Genomic DNA, 20,616 nt, shown 5'->3' with positions numbered 1-20,616 from the left:
AAATAAGAACAGCTCCAGTCTACAGCTCCCAGCGTGAGCGACACAGAAGACGGGTGATTTCTGCATTTCTGTTTGAGGTACCAGGTTCATCTCACTAGGGAGTGCCAAACAGTGGGTGCAGGACAGTCAGTGCAGCGCACTGTGCATGAGCCGAAGCAGGGCGAGGCATTGCCTCACTCAGGAAGCGCAAGGGGTCAGGGAGTTCCCTTTCCTAGTCAAAGAAAGGGGTAACAGACGGCACCTGGCAAATCGGGTCAGTCCCACCCTAATACTGCGCTTTTCCAACGGGCTTGGAAAACGGCACACCAGGAGATTGTGTCCCACACCTGGCTCGGAGGGTCCTGTGCCCACGGAGTCTCGCTGATTGCTAGCACAGCAGTCTGAGATCAAACTGCAAGGCGGCAGCGAGGCTGGGAGAGGGGCGCCTGCCATTGCCCGGGCTTGCTCAGGTAAACAAAGCAGCCAGGAAGCTCGAACTGGGTGGAGCCCACCACAGCTCAAGGAGGCCTGCCTGCCTCTGTAGGCTCCACCTCTGGGGGCAGGGCACAGACAAAAAGTCAGCAGGAACCTCTGCAGACTTAAATGTCCCTGTCTGACAGCTTTGAAGAGAGTAGTGGTTCTCCCAGCACGCAGCAGGAGATCTGAGAACAGGCAGACTGCCTCCTAAAGTGGGTCCCTGACCTCCCGAGCAGCCTAACTGGGAGGCACCCCCCAGTAGGGACAGACTGACACCTCACTCAGCCAGGTACTCCTCTGAGACAAAAATTCCAGAGGAACTATCAGACAGCTGAATTTGCGGTCTCACAAAAATCCGTTGTTCTGCAGCCACTGCTGCTGACACCCAGCCAAACAGGGTCTGGAGTGGACATCTAGCAAACTCCAACAGACCTGCAGCCGAAGGTCCTGTCTGGTAGAAGGAAAACTAACAAACAGAAAAGACATCCACACCAAAAACCCATCTGTACATCACCATCATCGAAGACCAAAAGTAGATAAAACCACAAAGATGGGGAAAAAACAGAGCAGAAAAACTGGAAACTCTAAAAAGCAGAGCACCTCTCCTCCTCCAAAGGAACGCAGTTCCTCACCAGCAACGGAACAAAGCTGGACGGAGGATGACTTTGACGAGTTGAGAGAAGAAGGCTTCAGACGATCAAACTACTCTGAGCTATGGGAGGAAATTCAAAACAATGGCAAAGAAGTTAAAAACTTTGAAAAAAAATTAGACGAATGGATAACTAGAATAACCAATACAGAGAAGGGCTTAAAGGAGCTGATGGAGCTGAAAGCCAAGTTTCGAGAACTACGCGAAGATTGCAGAAGCCTCGGTAGCCAATGCGAACAACTGGAAGAAAGGGTATCAGTGATGGAAGATGAAATGAATGAAATGAAGTGAGAAGGGAAGTTTAGAGAAAAAAGAATAAAAAGAAATGAACAAAGCCTCCAAGAAATATGGGACTATGTGAAAAGACCAAACCTATCTCTGATTGGTGTACCTGAAAGTGACAGGGAGAATGGAACCAAGTTGGAAAATACTGCAAGGTATTATCCAGGAGAACTTCCCCAATCTAGCAAGGCAGGCCAACATTCAGATTCAGGAAATACAGAGAACGCCACAAAGATACTCCTCGAGAAGAGCAACTCCAAGACACATAATTGTCAGATTCACCAAAGTTGAAATGAAGGAAAAAATGTTAAGGGCAGCCAGAGAGAAAGGTCGGGTTACCCACAAAGGGAAGCCCATCAGACTAACAGCTGATCTCTCAGCAGAAACTCTACAAGCCAGAAGAGAGTGGGGGCTGATATTCAACATTCTTAAAGAAAAGAATTTTCAACCCAGAATTTCATATCCAGCCAAACTAAGATTCATAAGTGAAGGAGAAATAAAATCCTTTACAGACAAGCAAATGCTGAGTGATTTTGTCACCACCAGGCCTCCCCTAAAAGAGCTCCTGAAGGAAGCACTAAACATGGAAAGGAACAACTGGTACCAGCCACTGCAAAAACATGCCAAATTGTAAAGACCATCGAGGCTAGGAAGAAACTGCATCAACTAATGAGCAAAATAACCAACTAACATCATAATGACAGGATCAAATTCACACATAACAATATTAACTTTAAATGTAAATGGGCTAAATGCTCCAATTAAAAGACACAGACTGGCAAATTGGATAAAGAGTCAAGACCCATCAGTGTGCTGTATTCAGGAAACCCATCTCACGTGCAGAGACACACATAGGCTCAAAATAAAGGGATGGAAGAAGATCTATCAAGCAAATGGAAAACAAAAAAAGGCAGGGGTTGCAATCCTAGTCTCTGATAAAATAGACCTTAAACCAACAAAGATCAAAAGAGACAAAGAAGGCCATTACATAATGGTAAAGGGATCAATTCAACAAGAAGAGCTAACTATCCTAAATATATATGCACCCAACACAGGAGCACCCAGATTCATAAAGCAAGTCCTGAGTGACCTACAAAGGGACTTAAACTCCCACACAATGATAATGGGAGATTTTAACACCCCACTGTCAACATTAGACAGATCAACGAGACAGAAAGTTAACAAGGATATCCAGGAATTGAACTCAGCTCTGCACCAAATGGACCTAATAGACATCTACAGAACTCTCCACCCCAAATCAACAGAATATACATTTTTTTCAGCACCACACCACACCTATTCCAAAATTGACCACATAGTTGGAAGTAAAGCTCTCCTCAGCAAATGTAAAAGAACAGAAATTATAACAAACTGTCTCTCAGACCACAGTGCAATCAAACTAGAACTCAGGATTAAGAAACTCACTCAAAACCGCTCAACTACATGGAAACTGAACAACCTGCTCCTGAATGACTATTGGGTACATAACGAAATGAAGGCAGAAATAAAGATGTTCTTTGAAACCAACGAGAACAAAGACACAACATACCAGAATCTCTGGGACACATTCAAAGCAGTGTGTAGAGGGAAATTTATAGCACTAAATGCCCACAAGAGAAAGCACTAAAGATCCAAAATTGACACCCTAACATCACAATTAAAAGAACTAGAAAAGCAAGAGCAAACACATTCAAAAGCTAGCAGAAGGCTAGAAATAACTAAAATCAGAGCAGAACTGAAGGAAATAGAGACACAAAAAACCCTTCAAAAAATTAATGAATCCACGAGCTGTTTTTTGAAAAGATCAACAAAATTGATAGACCACTAGCAAGACTAATATAGAAGAAAAGAGAGAAGAATCAAATAGATGCAATAAAAAATGAAAAAGGGGATATCACCACCGATCCCACAGAAATACAATCTACCATCAGGGAATACTACAAACACCTCTATGCAAATAAACTAGAAAATCTAGAAGAAATGGATAAATTCCTCAACAAATACACCCTCCCAAGACTAAACCAGGAAGAAGTTGAATCTATGAATAGACCAATAACAGGCTCTGAAATTGTGGCAATAATCAATAGCTTACCAACCAAAAAGAGTCCAGGACCTGATGGATTCACAGCTGAATTCTACCAGAGGTACAAGGAGGAACTGGTACCATTCCTTCTGAAACTATTCCAATCAATAGAAAAAGAGGGAATCCTCCCTAACACATTTTATGAGGCCAGCATCGTCCTGATACCAAAGCCTGGCAGAGACACAACCAAAAGAGAGAATTTCAGACCAATATCCTTAATGAACATTGATGCAAAAATCCTCAATAAAATACTGGCAAACCGAATCCAGCAGCACACCAAAAAGCTTATACACCATGATGAAGTGGGCTTCATCCCTGGGATGCAAGCCTGGTTCAACATACGCAAATTAATAAATGTAATCCAGCATATAAACAGAACCAAAGACAAAAACCACATGATTATCTCAATAGATGCAGAAAAGGCCTTTGACAAAATTCAACAACCCTTCATGCTAAAAACTCTCAATAAATTAGGTATTGATGGGACGTATCTCAAAATAATAAGAGCTATCTATGACAAACCCACAGCCAATATCATACTGAATGGGCAAAAACTGGAAGCATTCCCTTTGAAAACTGGCACAAGACAGGGATGCCCTCTCTCACCACTCCTATTCAACATAGTGCTGGAAGTTCTGGCCAGGGCAATCAGGCAGGAGAAGGAAATAAAGGGTATTCAGTTAGGAAAAGAGGAAGTCAAATTGTCCCTGTTTGCAGATGACATGATTGTATATCTAGAAAACCCCACTGTCTCAGCCCATAATCTCCTTAAGCTGATTAGCAACTTCAGCAAAGTCTCAGGATACAAAATCAATGTACAGAAATCACAAGCATTCTTGTACACCAATCACAGACAAACAGCCAAATCATGAGTGAACTCCCATTCACAATTGCTTCAAAGAGAATAAAATACCTAGGAATCCAACTTACAAGGGATGTGAAGGACCTTTTCAAGGAGAACTACAAACCACTGCTCAATGAAATAAAAGAGGATACAAACAAATGGAAGAACATTCCATGCTCATGGGTTGGAAGAATCAATATCGTGAAAATGGCCATACTACCCAAGGTAATTTATAGATTCAATGCCATCCCCATCAAGCTACCAATGACTTTCTTCACAGAATTGGAAAAAACTACTTTAAAGTTCATATGGAACCAAAAAGGAGCCTGCATTGCCAAGTCAATCCTAAGCCAAAAGAACAAAGCTGGAGGCATCACGCTACGTGACTTCAAACTATACTACAAGGCTACAGTAACCAAAACAGCATGGTACTAGTACCAAAACAGAGACATAGATCAATGGAACAGTACAGAGCCCTCAGAAATAATGCCACTTATCTACAACTATCTGATCTTTGACAAACCTGACAAAAACAAGCAATGGGGAAAGGATTCCCTATTTAATAAATGGTGCTGGGAAAACTGGCTAGCCATATGTAGAAAGCTGAAACTGGATCCCTTCCTTACACCTTATACAAAAATTAATTCAAGATGGATTAAAGACTTACATGTTAGACCTAAAACCATGAAAACCCTAGAAGAAAACCTAGGCAATACCATTGAGGACATAGGCGTGGGCAAGGACTTCATGTCTAAAACACCAAAAGCAATGGCAACAAAAGCCAAAATTGACAAATGGGATCTAATTAAACTAAAGAGCTTCTGCACAGCAAAAGAAACTACCATCAGAGTGAACAGGCAACCTACAAAATGGGAGAAAATTTTTGCAATCTACTCATCTGACAAAGGGCTAATATCCAGAATCTACAATGAACTCAAACAAATTTACAAGAAAAAAGCAAACAACCCCATCAAAAAGTGGGTGAAGGATATGAACAGCCACTTCTCAAAAGAAGACATTTATGCAGCCAAAAAACACATGAAAAAATGCTCATCATCACTGGCCATCAGAGAAATGCAGATCAAAACCACAATGAGATACCATCTCACACCAGTTAGAATGGCCATCATTAAAAAGTCAGGAAACAACAGGTGCTGAAGAGGATGTGGAGAAATAGGAACACTTTTACACTGTTGGTGGGACTGTAAACTAGTTCAACCATTGTGGAAGTCAGTGTGGCGATTCCTCAGGGATCTAGAACTAGAAATACCATTTGACCCAGCCATCCCATTACTGGGTATATACCCAAAGGATTATAAATCATGCTGCTATAAAGACACATGTACACATATGTTTATTGCGGCACTATTCACGATAGCAAAGACTTGGAGCCAACCCAAATGTCCAACAACGATAGACTGGATTAAGAAAATGTGGCACATATACACCATGGAATACTATGCAGCCATAAAAAAGGATGAGTTCATGTCCTTTGCAGGGACATCGATGAAGCTGGAAACCATCATTCTCAGTAAACTATCACAAGGACAAAAAACCAAACACCACATGTTCTCACTCATGGGTGGGAGTTGAACAGTGAGAACTCATGGACACAGGAAGGGGAACATCACACTCCGGGGACTGTTGTGGGGTGGGGGGAGTGGGGACGATAGCATTAGGAGATATACCTAATGCTAAATGACGAGTTAATGGGTGCAGCAAACCAACATGGCAGATGGATACATATGTAACAAACCTGCATATTGTGCACATGTACCCTAAAACCTAAAGTATAATAAAAAAAACCCAACAGTGTAACAACCAGATACTATTATATGTATCGCAGCCCTCTGCTTATGAGATGTAACTCTTCAAGGTTTTCCCCACAATCAGGAATAGTTTCACAGTGGGGCAGCATTCTGCCCCTTTTATATTCTGAGAGTAGATATAATATGACTGAACTTCAATAGCCAACCTATTACCTCACATTCATTAGGTCCAATGAATGTCCCCCTTTGTTCTTTAATGATAACGTTAAACATCAAGTTGGTACAATTTTTAAAATATATTTCTCAAAAAGACTTTGCCCAGTCTGGGCAACATAGGAAGACCCAATCTCTACAAAAAGTTTTTAAAAAATTAGCCAGGTGTGGTGGTACATGCCTCTGGTCCCAGCTACTCTGGAGGCTGAGGCAAGAGTCTCGCTTGAGCCCGAGAGGTTGAGGCTGCAGTGAGCCATGATTGCAGTAGTGCACTCCAGCCTGGGTAACAGAATGAGAGCCCATCTCAAAAACAAAAAGTAAAAAACTTTTGCAGTATTACATGTTCAATTTTTTGCAATAATGTAAACTCTTTCTCAGAAAAGGTACACACAGATCTTAATGTGACTTACTTGAAAACAGTCAACAGTTACAACTCAGTTATTTTCACTTTTCTCTTCCCCAAAGGAGATTTTTTTTTTAACCATTAAAGGTGTGGTTCTTAATATGGTTTCAGGCCTACAAGTGGGAATTTGAACAGCGGTCTCCTAGAACCTTCTCTTGAAAAGTTTTACTTTGCCATGAATTTCTGGTTCTTTAGAAAAACATTGTTCCCTATTACCAATTAATGTTGTTGGCTTCATAAAGGAAATGAGAAACAGTAACAAAGTGTTGGAAACTGGAAAGCAAATAAACATTGCAGACTGCTTGAATCCTAAGCCAGCTGAGGGCAAAACCAAGAAGCAACCAGATATACCTAGCAAAACCTGCAGACATTCAGGATTTGGGGATACTAGGAACCTTGGAAGTGGGGGTGGGGTAAAGGTAAAGCCAAAAACAGGAGAGTTTATAAAAAGTGTGTTTAAATGAACAGTTGATCTTCAGGTGATGTCCTCTACCCTAGCATAAAACTGGTGCTTTATTCCCTGAAGAGTATAAAACAGAGGGCCTCCGGACTGGGGAGCATTGGGCACAGTTGAGATGTGAATGCAATCTTGGAAACAGATAAAATGAGTGTATGCATACTGAATGCTGAGACGCCCAGTCTTCCTTCCTCACTCAGCTAACAGAATGCTGCCTACCTGCCCTGAACCTCCAAGCAAGAAACTGAAATGCTTTTCTGGGGAACTGACCTGCCCAAGAATGAAGACCTGAAGATTCGACACTGGGTCATCCCCAAGGAAAAAACCCAGCCCATTCATTTTTCAGTAAAGCCCAGAGTCAACAAGCCCAAAGATCAGAACCTCCAATCAGCTTTTTAGCACCTACTCTCAAATACGAGCAGAGAACAGAGGATCACTAGATACCTGAGTTAAAGCCTCTTGCACAAAAGATAAAGGCCAGACAAATAGAGGGGGAAAGATAACTTGAATGAAACAGACTTTCAGAGAAAATAAAACGTTAACAAGAATAAAAACTGATTAATATTCTCAGAGAGATATGAGAAGAAATTACAGTACAGGACATGAACAGAATGATACTTTTTATGAAAGGAACATTCAGGAAACCAAAAAGCTCTGAGCAATCAAAACTACAATAGCAGAAATAAAAAAAACAATGTTTAGAAGATAAAGCTGTGTAACCCTCCGAGAAAGAAACCCCCTCCCCCAAAAAAGATGAAGCAATAGGAAATAGAGACAAGATACGAAAATTGGAGAAACAGGTCAAAAAAATTTTAATATAACTGGAAAATGAACTATGGTACAGGCCACATAGGTAATTTTAAAATTTAGCCACAATGGAAAAATTTAAAAATAGGTAAAATTAATTTTGTTGTATATCTGTTTTGTATTTGCACTGAGAAAACATCTCAAATTTGATTAGCCACATTTCAGATGCTCAAAAGGCCACATGTGGCTAGTAGCTATACCATTACTGGGCTATGTAGATCTCAATAACATTTCTTAAAAAAAAAAAAAAAGAGAAGGAGGGAAAGGGCAGAGAAGAGAGATACAAACATTTTCAAGGACTGAAGGATTCAGTTTCCAAACTGAATAGGCTCTCAGAAAAGCCCAGCCAGATAGATGAGTTAGATCTCAACCAAGGCCATCATGATATTTCAAACTATTAAGGACTCAGAGAAACCTCTGCAGGCTTCTAAGAGGCAAAAAACAAAATGGGTTACAGTCAAAGGAATAGATACCAATAAAGCTTTAGACTTCTCATCAATACTGGATAAACAATGGATCAATACTTTTTAAAGTATGAGGGAAAAGGCCAGGCGCAGGAGCTCACACCTAAAATTCCAGCACTTTGGGAGGCCAAGACAGGAGGATCCCTTGAGGCCAGGAGTTCGAGACCGTGTGGGCAATATAGTGAGACCCTGTCTCTACAAAAAAAAGAACTTTTTTATTATTATTATTAAAAATTAGCCAGGCTAGGTGCCATGGCTCACGCCTGTAATCCCAGCACTTTGGGAGGCCTAGGCGGGTGGATCACCTGAGGTCAGAAATTCGAGACCAGCCTGGTCAATATGGTGAAACCCCGTCTCTCCTTAAAAAAAAAAAAAAAAAAATTAGTTGGGCATGGCAGCAGGCACCTGTCATCCCAGCTACTTAGGAGGCTGAGGCAGGAGAATTGCTTGAACCCGGGAGGCAGAGGTTGCAGTGCCGAGATCGCACCACTGCACTCCAGCCTGGGCAATAGAGTGATAGAGTGAGATGCCATCTGAAAAAAAAGAAAATTTAGCCAGGCATCGTGGCATGCACCTGTAGTTCCAGCTACTTGGGAAGATTGCTTGAGGCCAGGAGTTCAAGGCTGCAGTGAGCCATGTTGTGCCTCTACTCCAGCCTGGGCAGCAGAGTGAGACCCCATCTCTAAAGTTAAAAAAAAAAATTTGAAGGCAAAACACCACAAACCTTTAATTCTGTAACTAGCCAAAATACCGACCATATTAGAGGGTAGAAAAAGGGCGTTTTCAAAGACCCAAGTCTCAAAAAATATACCTGCGATGCTCCTTCATTCAAGAAGCTACTAGAGAATGCGCAGAGTAACAAAATAATGAGGAAACAAAGAATGAGGAAAATCCAAGAAACAAGAAATAGGAGAAAGGCGAAAGGAATCCCTGGATGAAACTGAGCGAGGCCTAGAGACTAAGCAGCCCAGATTAGAGTAGGTCAGAAGGAACCAAGGAAGACTTCATCAAGAACATGCAATTGACAGAGCACCTCATGGGACTGAGTGTGGATTTAGACAACTGGCAGAATTTGGGGTTGAATTAGTAGCAAGTACACAGAAAACTAAGCAAATAGATAAAAGAAAAATATAAAATTATAAATTCTGAATGTTGAGCAAGTTAACTGTATTAAGAGGATGAGAAGGGCACGTAGGTGAAGTGGTGACAAATTATAAAAGAACTAAAGTTCAACTTTCATAGTGTGAAATCAATACTTTTTGTTTGGTTGGTTAGTTGGTTGGTTGGTTAGTTGGTGTTTTTCTTGAGGCGGGAGTCTCATTCTTTCACCCAGGCTTTAGTGCAGTGGCGCAGTCTTGGCTCACTGCACCCTCCACCTCCCAGGTTCAAACAATCCTCCCACCTCGGCCTCCCAAGTAGCTGAGACTACAGGCATGCACCACCATGCCCAGCTAATTTTTTGTATTTTTAGTAGAGATAGGGTTTCACCATGTTGGCCAGGCTGATCTCGAACTCCTGACCTGAAGTGATCTGCCCACCTCGGTCTCCCAAAGTGCTCGGATTATAGGCATGAGCCACCGCACCCGGCCTCTAATAATAGTTCTGAAAATAAATACAAGAAAGGAGCGATATAGGCATGTTATCTGAAAATAGGAAGGTAAAAAGCAAAATAATCAGGGTTGAACATGGTTGGTTCTGGGTGGAAAAATAGAGGGAAGAAGGGGTCTGCCATTTTCTCTAACAAACTTTGTAAAACTATATCTAAGCCTGAAGTGTACATAATATGTAACTTTTACTTTAAAAGAAACATACTAAATCTAGGTAAATAAAAGGTCTTTACCAGGCCCATGATAATGATTGTCCTTATCGCCTAGCATTGAGTATTGGTTCCGCTGCATGGATGTGGATGGAGATGGTGTACTCTCCATGTATGAGCTGGAGTACTTCTATGAGGAGCAGTGTGAACGGATGGAAGCCATGGGAATTGAGCCCTTGCCATTCCATGATTTACTGTGCCAGATGCTTGACCTAGTGAAGCCAGCCATTGATGGTGAGACCAAGCAATGGGACATTTGCACTGTTCACCTATGTATCAGAGTGGGGCAAAGAATCCTAGATTGTCCTAAATTATTTAACATTTCAGAGTCTTGATAGAAGACTTCCCAGGACAGAAGTGTTTAAAGTTTCTCCTTGACTATGAGTGTAGCAACTTTTTTTTTTTTTTTTGAGATGCAGTCTCGCTTTGTCTGCCAGGCTGGAGTGCAATGGTGTGATCTCGGCTCACTGCAACCTCTGCCTCCTGGGTTCAAGTGATTCTCCTGCCTCAGCCTCCCGAGTAGCTGGGACTACAGGTGACTGCCACCACGCCCAGCTAATTTTTGTATTTTTAGTAGAGATGGGGTTTCACCATGTTGGCCAGGCTGGTCTTGAACTCCTGACCTAAGGTGATCCACCCACCTCGGTCTCCCCAAAGTGCTGGGGTTACAGGCGTGAGTCACCATGCCCAGCCTTAGTGTAGCAATTGATGGCAAGTCTGCTATTTAAGAAATAGGGTTTTATACCAGGCACAGTGGTGTGTGCCTGTAGTCCCAGCTCCTAAGGAGGCTGAGAGGAGGATTGCATTATGATTGTTCCTGTGAGTAGCCACTGCACTCCAGCCTAGGCAACACAGCGAGACCCTATCTCTTTTTAAAAAAGAAAATGAAAGCGGTGTTTGGGAGATGAAAGAAGATTTTTCCTTAGATACAGAAAGCAGGAAGAGAGGAGAGATGGGGAGGGACTGCTTGATGGGTAGAGTTTCCTTTTGGGGTGATGATATTATTACAGAACTAGATAGTGGTAATGGTTGTACAACATTGTGAGTGTACTAAAAGCCACTGAATTGTGCACTTTAAAATTGTTTAAATGATGAACTTTGTTAGTGAATTTTACCTCAATTTAATAAAAGAAATGGGTTTGAGAAATTGATACTCTTGAAAAAAGAAATGGGATTTAAATTTTTTTATTCTGAAAATAGGACTTTTATAATAAACATATACCTGTACTTTTAGATGTCAGGGAAAGTTTTTTTCTCTTGTCAAAACAGCTCTTGATGAAATTTACCAGATTTGTTTATTTTTATGTAGGCAAAATAACTCTAAGAGATCTGAAGAGGTGCAGAATGGCTCACATCTTCTATGACACTTTCTTTAATCTGGAGAAATACTTAGACCATGAACAGAGAGATCCCTTTGCGGTCCAGAAGGTAAAAGTATAATTTTAACTTTTATTTGAGGGCTGCAGTATCAGGGGCTGTGTGTGCTACATATTAAAATGGTCTCTGCATGCTGGAATTTCGGTAAAGAGGTAACATTTATAACATTTCATTAAAGACTAAAAAGAGACAATAAAGGACCTCTAGAGCACATGTCTCTCCACAGCTGATCGTCAGGTCTAGGTAACCTGCATCTGTGTAAGCACTTTCCACTGAGCAGACTCTATAGCTCATCTACTGATACACACACTGGAAACAAAAGAGTAGTTTTGAAAAAAAAAAAATTGTCCTTCTATCAATAGGCACATCTGTATTAGAAACTATATTGGCCTTGATTCATTTGTACCATTCATTTCCAGGATTCCATGGTAAGTAGCTTTCCACATCACAGTAAAAACTAGAGTTCTCCATGATAGAAAACCTTCAAATAATATAACACCTTTTCACATGTTAATGATTGCTGTTCATGGCTATCAGTTTTGAATGCATTCTACATCTGAATAAAGCTGAATATCCTTCCCCAGACACACAAACCTGTGGACCCTCAGAAAACCCTATACATACGATCCATGTTAAAAATAAAAACGTCACCCCTTGTTCTTACCATTCCTCTAAGAAGTAAAAATTATGTGAAGAACAGACTGTTGCAGTTGAGTAACAATAAATTATAGAAGCTTTTGCATTCTCTTTTCTTCTACATGTTCCATAACTGTTTGACCTAAATAGTAGTAAGAATATGATCACCTTCTAAATAAGATAATTTATCGCCTTCCAAAAACAAATATTCTGCAGCTGATCTCAGCATATCAAGTTGCATTATCGCTGGTTTAAAGTCTGTTATGTTTCATTGAATTTAACATGCTCCATAATTTTCTGTTTGTTTCTTTCTGTGTGTGTGTGTGTGTGTGTGTGTGTGTGTGCACGTGTGATGGAGTTTCGCTCAGGCTGGAGTGCAATGGTGTGATCTCGGCTCACCGCAACCTTCGCCTCCCGGGTTCAAGTGATTCTCCTGCCTCAATCTCCCGAGTAGCTGGTATTACAGGCTTGCACCACCACACCCAGCTAATTTTGTATTTTTAGTAGAGACGAGGTTTCTCCATATTGGTCAGGCTGGTCTCGAACTCCCGACCTTAGGTGATCTGCCCACCTCGGCCTCCCAAAGTGCTGGGATTATAGGCGTGAGCTGGCTGCACCCGGCCTGTTTTATATTTCTCTAAGCAAAAACAAAACCCCAAACATTGCCAGTTGTAAGCCTATAATGCATTGCAATTTCATAAATGTTAGAAGGATAGAGATGGGGTCTTAAAAGGAATTAAATATAGTAATTAATAGTGGTCATTGTTTAGGAACTTAACATTATTATTGGCATAACTAACTCTAGACCCTAGGGCAATACTAACTCATGTTCAGCTTGGAAAGACATTTTATCTGAAACATAAAATTTCAAGAAAATTCACAAAAGTGTGTGGTCTTTTCCCTCTTCACTTATTTTCGTGTTACCATTTTTACTCTAAAAAATTTACCTTTAAATTTTACTTTTCTTTATAAATGGTATAATTATTGATATTCTGATCTACAAAGAACATTATTAGTCAGTGCTTAATAAATTCTGGGCACTGTGTTGAAGAGATACTGGATATATGGAGATGGCAGAGATACAAGAACAAAAGGTGACAACCAAAGTATCTACATTAGGAAAAAGGAAGTGATACGGACAGAAGGGCTGTTTCCAGGAAGGTATCACAGACAACGTGGTATCTGAGTTGGCTTTTAAAGAACAAAAATTTGCCAGCGAATGGGGGCTTGGGGAAGGTACATTTCAGGCAGGCCTGTGGCAAACCACAAGTCACTCCAGGTGGCTGCTGTGCAAAGTGCCAGAGGAGAGAGGACCAGAGAAATGTCTCTGATTACAAGGCTAAAGAATCTAGACTTACCAGGTGCTATGGCTTGTGCTTGTAATCCCAGCTACTCAGGAAGCTAAGACGGGAGGATCACTTGAGGCCAGGGGTTCGAGACCAGCCTGGGCAACATAGTGAGACCCTGTATCTACAAAAAAATTTAAAAATTAGCAGGGCATGGTGGCATGCCTGCATTCTCAGCTACTTAGTAGGTAGAATGCCTGTAGTCTCAGCTACTCAGTAGGCTGAGGCAGGAGAATCACTTGAGCCCAGATTTTGAGGCTAGCAGTAAGCTATTGTTGCACCATTGCACTCCAGACTAGGCAACAGAGTGAGACCCTATCTCTTAAAAAAAGAGTTGGAATCGGCTAGGCACGGTGGCTCATGCCTGTAATCCCAGCACTTTGGGAGGCTGAGGTGGGCAGATAACCTGAGGTCAGGAGTTCGAGACCAGCCTGGCCAACATGGCGAAACCCCGTCTCTACAAAATACAAAAATTAGCTGGACGTGGTGGCACTTGCCTGTAGTCCCAGATACTTGGGAGGCTGAGGCAGGAGAATCGCTTGAACCCAGAAGGCAGAGGCTGCAGTGAGCCGAGATCATGCCACTATACTCCAGCCTGGGTGACAGAGTGAGATTCTATCTCAAAAAAAAAAAAAAAAAAAAAAAGGAAAGGAAAAAATGGAATCTATACCTAAAAAACCTAGCTGCTAAGCAGTTATAATTTTGCCATTTGAGGTGTAGAAAATTACCTTAGGAGTTTTACCTTAGCACCTCTTTTAAACCTCTTGAAATGAAACATTTTTCAGGTAGGATTTTTTCAGCAGTATACATTTGTGCAATGATCTATCTCCAATTCTTTGTCTTTGATTTTTTTTGTTTCTTGTGGCTGTCTTCTTTCCAATCAGGATGTTGAGAACGATGGGCCTGAGCCCTCAGACTGGGACCGGTTTGCCGCTGAGGAGTATGAGACTCTTGTTGCAGAGGAATCTGCCCAAGCACAATTCCAGGAAGGGTGAGTGAGTTTCCCTATGTCTTGTAGAATTTTTAATGGGAATGCGCATGTCCAGAGTATTAAAACTCCCTTACAAAATCCTTTTCTATTTTTCCCATTTTTGAATAGCATAAAAATGTGATTTAGCCAACTTTAGTTAAATGATTATCTTTTCCAGCAATCTTCACTCATTTCCTAATAGAGTCTTCTCATGTCCATTTCCTTTAATGAGTATCATCTTTCACTGGAAACCAAGATCACTGAACAATCAAACTACTGTTTTAGTGATATTGATAAACCCTGTACATAAAGGAGGAGGCTAAAAGAACTAAAGCTCTGGCCGGGCGCGGTGGCTCACGCCTGTAATCCCAGCACTTTGGGAGGCCAAGGCAGGCGGATAACCGGAGGTTGGGAGTTTGAAACCAGCCTGACCAACATGGAGAAACCCTGTCTCTACTAAAATTACAAAAAAATTAGCCGGGTATGGTGGTGCATGCCTGTAATCCCAGCTACTTGGAAGGCTGAGGCAGGAGAATCGCTTTTACCCGGGAGGCAGAGGTTGCAGTGAGCCGAGATCACACCATTGCACTCTAGCTTGGGCAACAAGAGCAAAACTCCGTCTCCAAAAAAAAAAACTAAAGCTCCTTCAATAATAAAGATGATCATGTTTAGAACAAATCTTTATTAATTATACATGGTTTTTTGCAGGAAGTAACTTCTACATGTATTTCTACTAGTCAGGGCATAATTCCATAAAGGGACCATGTTAAGAAATTTAATTATCCAAGAATTTGACTCCTTGGATCATTTCAGCAACTTTATAATTTGCTGGTTTTTTCCATCATCTTCTAGTAACTCCTTTTGTAATTCTTCTAATTCTTCCTTAATCAATCATAGCTTCTGTAAAGGCCTCAATTAATCTTTCTCATTAATGTAGTATACTTTTTGAACAGGCGCTATTCATATAATATTCAAAGAAACAAAAGAAATAGTAAAAAGTTTCCTACTACCCACTTCTCCTCCCCAGAAGCAACAAGTGTCATCGTGTTCTTGCTTACTCTTCCAAAGAGCTTCTCTCTCCATCTATGTATATATAGAAAGATAAATGAATTCTTTTTTTTTTTTTTTTTTTTTGAGACAGAGTCTCAAATGTGGTCTCTGATGTGGTCCATTCAGGTCAGCCTCCTGAGGCATAGAGATAGGGGAAGAGCAGGTCTAGAGGGATAAACAGAAACTATCCAGCCCCATAGATAAAGTCAAATAGTCCTCAATATAGATTGTACCATTTTATACCTCTACCATTAAATATTATCTTTTTTGAGGGTGCTGAACAAGCCATCAGCAAAGCGCTTTCTTTCATTGAGAGATTTCTTTAACCTGCTTAGCCACAAAAGTAGGATTTCATTTTTATGGCAATGACCTGGAAACCCTTAAAATCATTCATCATGCACTCAGTATCTTAAGGCTGACTGCATCGTGCACTCAGTATCTTAAGCCTGACAAGCATGATTTAAAGGTTTTTTTGGCATTGAGCTTCCATACTAGGAATTAGGGTTAGCATACCAATCTTAAGAAGCAGCATTGCTCCAGTTAAGAATATGTGTGGATTGGCCAGGCACAGTCACTCATGGCTGTAATCCCAGCACTTTGGGAGGCTGAGGCAAACAGATCATTTGAGCCCAGGAGTTCAAGACCAGCCTGGGCAATGTGGCAAAACCCCATCTCTACAAAAAATACAAAAATTAGCCAGGTGTGGTGGTATGTGCCTGTAGTCCCAGCTACTCAGGAGGCTGAGGTGGGAGGATCACTTGAGCATGGGAGGCAGAGGCTGCAGTGAGCTGAGATTACACCATTGCACTCCAGCCTGGCCTACAGAGCTAGCTAGACCCTGACACACACACACACACACACACACACACACACACCCCAAGTGTGGATGTTTATAATAGTGAAAATTTGGAGGCAATCTAGGTATCTAATGGGAAGATTAATAAAATTACATGTACCCAGTACAGTTCCACTAAGCATTAAAATCATTTTGTGGATGTGTACTTCTGGACTTTAATTAGGAAAAACGAGATGAGGAAGAAGACTATGAAAGATCAAGTAAATGTAATAGAAAAGAAACAAAAAAAGTATCCAAAAGAAAATTAGGTATATGTAAGGAAAGCAAATGGGATCTTATGTATGTGTTTTAGACAAAAGAATATATGAAATAGCAAAATATATTAAAAAACAATAGAAAAGCTTTTTTGAAATAAAACCTGAATAGGAAAGGTCAGAAATCACGCCATATCCAGGAAATACTGATAATGAATAGTGATGGACCCCAGATTTGCATTGTGAATTTACTAGAACTCAAGGATGAATAAAGGTTTATCATTGGGTTTTTGTTTTTCCAATTTTAAAAATTCAAGTCACCAGACAACTGGTAAAAAATAAATAAATAAATAAATCAGCATGCCTCAGTAAAATTGAATACTGAAAGACCATGAAACAATGTTTGCAACTTCCTCAGAGAAAGAAGCTCTATACCCAAGAATTTTATACCAAGCCAAGATGGTATTCAAGCATAAAGACGCAGATAGATATTGTCAAACATACGAGAACTAGAGATTATATAGTACCCAGGAGCTCTTCTTTAAAAAGTACGTAATCATAAAACCAAGAGACAAGCCAAAATAAAAAGCCAGAAATGAGCAGCCATGGTAGAAAAGAAGTAATAGTGAGCATTCAATCCATTTAAATGTAGAAATGAGGCTAAATAACTAAGGGCATTAAAAGAGAGCAGAACATAATATTCCATTAAAAAAAAAAAAGTGTAACTAAAGATGTAAAAAGGAGGAAGTAAATATATGTGTAAGTTTCATTAGCAGGGTCTCAACAGATGCTCTCGAAAGCTGATAAGTTGGGGTTTAAGAAAATTATAATAAACTGTTACAAAACTAAAGCTAAACTAACTAAACTATTCTAATTAAATCAGAAAACATGTACACACAAAAGAAAAACAGACCATGCGGCATCAACTAAAGATGCAGAACTAACGCAAATATTTCTAGATCAGTGAATGTAAAAGGAATAAAGTCACTTATCAAAATAAAAAGATTCAATTATTGAACGACAACAACAAAGGTTGAATATAAAAATAATTAAGACCCCCAAAAAACTGTCTTGATAACATCAGATTTTTAAAGCAAAAACAAAAAAGGAGAAGTTGAAACCTATTATTTGAAGACACAGTAAAGTATTCCCTTAAGATAGATAAAAATACCTTTGTGGTTTATGTTCATAGACCATTTACAAACTACATATTAGGCCACAAACAACACTTCAGTGGACTTCTAAAAACTAGCATTAATATAGTAATATAGACCAGCATTAGACTCAGCATCTGAGTTAAACTGAAAGTATGCTATAGTTTTCAGTCTCAAACCACATAAAAGTAAGAAATACAGAATATCACTTAAAGTAAGAAGAGAAACTTTCAGCGGGCCACTAAAAGAAGGAAAGCAGATGGGATCAGAATGAAGGAGCCAGCAGCTTAGATTCTTCGTATTAGAATGTATAAAACAATTAGACAGGTAATGGGAGTAGCACTTAATGATCCCTACCTGAATTTGACTGAAACCAATAGCAAGAAGACGACCAGAAGATGTGTCTAGGTAGGTCAACTCCTGTATATCCCACCCTACCCCTAAAGGAAAGACAAAAGCCCTGACTATGGAGCTTGGAACAGAGAAAGCCCAGTCACTGAAATAGCTACACCTCAGCAACATATCACATCCCATCTCATTCTGTCCCCCACTCATATCCCTGTTCTCATTAAAAACCCCAACAACCCCACTGCCCCTTCCTAGGCAGCCAGTGAGAACAGAGGCAGCAGTCTGTTCTCAACTACTTAAAAGATGGACAAATATCAAACAGTTAAGAAATATCAATGAAATACTCAACATATGGAAGAACTTATACCCTTGGAAGGAGACACAATCAGAACAAGACATCAAAATGAGCATATTTACTATTTTCAAAGGAATAAGAGAGAATGTCACACTCCTAAACCAACACTAGAACCAGTTTCTTAGAAATGAAAGTTTTATAAATTGGAAAAATGCAGCCATTGGACTGAATAATAGAATGGAAAAAACTGAAAAGTTTTTGATATGGGATACTGGCATAAGAAATCCTCTTTGGAAGCAATAGAGATAATAGCTTAATAATTCTGAGAATTTTAGTTGTTTGAGCAGATAAAAAGATACACAGGAGAAGGAATCAGCAATTTTTTTCTAACCAGTTATAAATACTTTAGGCCTTGTGGGTCTTGGCCACAACTAAGCAGCTATTGATAATATGTAAGCAAGTGTATGTGGCTATGTTCCAATAAAACTTGAATAATAGGCACTGAGCTATTCATTTCATATTATTTTCATGTCACAAATATTCTTTTGTTTTTCTTTTTTTTTCCTTTTTTTATTATTATACTTTAGGTTTTAGGGTACATGTGCACAATGTGCAGGTTTGTTACATATGTATCCATGTGCCATGTTGTTTTGCTGCACCCATTAACTCGTCATTTAGCATTAGGTATATCTCCTAATGCTGTCCCTCCCAGAGGAAGATCTATCAAGCAAATGGAAAACAAAAAAAGGCAGGGGTTGCAATCCTAGTCTCTGATAAAATAGACTTTAAACCAACAAAGATCAAAAGAGACAAAGAAGGCCATTACATAATGGTAAAGGGATCAATTCAACAAGAAGAGCTAACTATCCTAAATATATATGCACCCAACACAGGAGCACCCAGATTCATAAAGCAAGTCCTGAGTGACCTACAAAGGGACTTAAACTCCCACACAATGATAATGGGAGATTTCAACACCCCATTGTCAACATTAGACAGATCAACGAGACAGAAAGTTAACAAGGATATCCAGGAATTGAACTCAGCTCTGCACAAAGTGGACCTAATAGACATCTACAGAACTCTCCACCCCAAATCAACAGAATATACATTTTTTTCAGCACCACACCACACCTATTCCAAAATTGACCACATAGTTGGAAGTAAAGCTCTCCTCAGCAAATGTAAAAAACAGAAATTATAACAAACTGTCTCTCAGACCACAGTGCAATCAAACTAGAACTCAGGATTAAGAAACTCACTCAAAACCGCTCAACTACATGGAAACTGAACAACCTGCTCCTGAATGACTATTGGGTACATAATGAAATGAAGGCAGAAATAAAGATGTTCTTTGAAACCAACGAGAACAAAGACACAACATACCAGAATCTCTGGGACACATTCAAAGCAGTGTGTAGAGGGAAATTTATAGCACTAAATGCCCACAAGAGAAAGCAGGAAAGATCCAAAATTGACACCCTAACATCACAATTAAAAGAACTAGAAAAGCAAGAGCAAACACATTCAAAAGCTAGCAGAAGGCTAGAAATAACTAAAATCAGAGCAGAACTGAAGGAAATAGAGACACAAAAAACCCTTCAAAAAATTAATGAATCCAGGAGCTGTTTTTTTGAAAAGATCAACAAACTTGATAGACCGCTAGCAAGACTAATAAAGAAGAAAAGAGAGAAGAATCAAATAGATGCAATAAAAAATGAAAAAGGGGATATCACCACCGATCCCACAGAAATACAATCTACCATCAGAGAATACTACAAACACCTCTATGCAAATAAACTAGAAAATCTAGAAGAAATGGATAAATTCCTCGACAAATACACCCTCCCAAGACTAAACCAGGAAGAAGTTGAATCTCTGAATAGGCCAATAACAGGCTCTGAAATTGTGGCAATAATCTTTTGTTTTTCAAACTTAAAAATGTAAAACTATTTTTAGCTCACAGGCTGTACCAAAGCAGATGGCAAGATAGGTTTGGCCCACAGACTGTAGTTGTCAACCTCTGTGAGTGAAATTTCAGAATACGAAAGATAGGAAAGGTCTGAAGATCTACCAGAAAGAAAAAAACATTATCCATAAAGTGCACACAAAAAGAAATGGAAAAAAATTATTCAAGTACTGCAAAG

At 40.0% G+C, this 20,616-nt stretch overlaps 1 protein-coding gene across 1 annotated transcript in view; it reads left to right on the top strand.

The window, feature by feature from the left end:
• Positions 1–20,616, top strand: part of PPP2R3A (protein phosphatase 2 regulatory subunit B''alpha) — a 193,782-nt gene that overhangs the window by 134,215 nt on the left and 38,951 nt on the right. The window contains exons 11-13 of the mRNA XM_003265256.3: positions 10,302–10,477; positions 11,553–11,671; positions 14,487–14,593. Of these exons, the coding sequence (XP_003265304.2) occupies positions 10,302–10,477; positions 11,553–11,671; positions 14,487–14,593 (402 nt within the window). The remainder of the gene's footprint in view (positions 1–10,301; positions 10,478–11,552; positions 11,672–14,486; positions 14,594–20,616) is intronic.

The sequence above is a fragment of the Nomascus leucogenys genome, chromosome 8 (genome assembly GCF_006542625.1).
Source record: "Nomascus leucogenys isolate Asia chromosome 8, Asia_NLE_v1, whole genome shotgun sequence".
Classification (NCBI taxonomy): Eukaryota; Metazoa; Chordata; class Mammalia; order Primates; family Hylobatidae; genus Nomascus; species Nomascus leucogenys.
The sequence above is the reverse complement of the archived record's forward strand: the minus strand, read 5'-3'. Positions and strand labels throughout refer to the sequence as shown.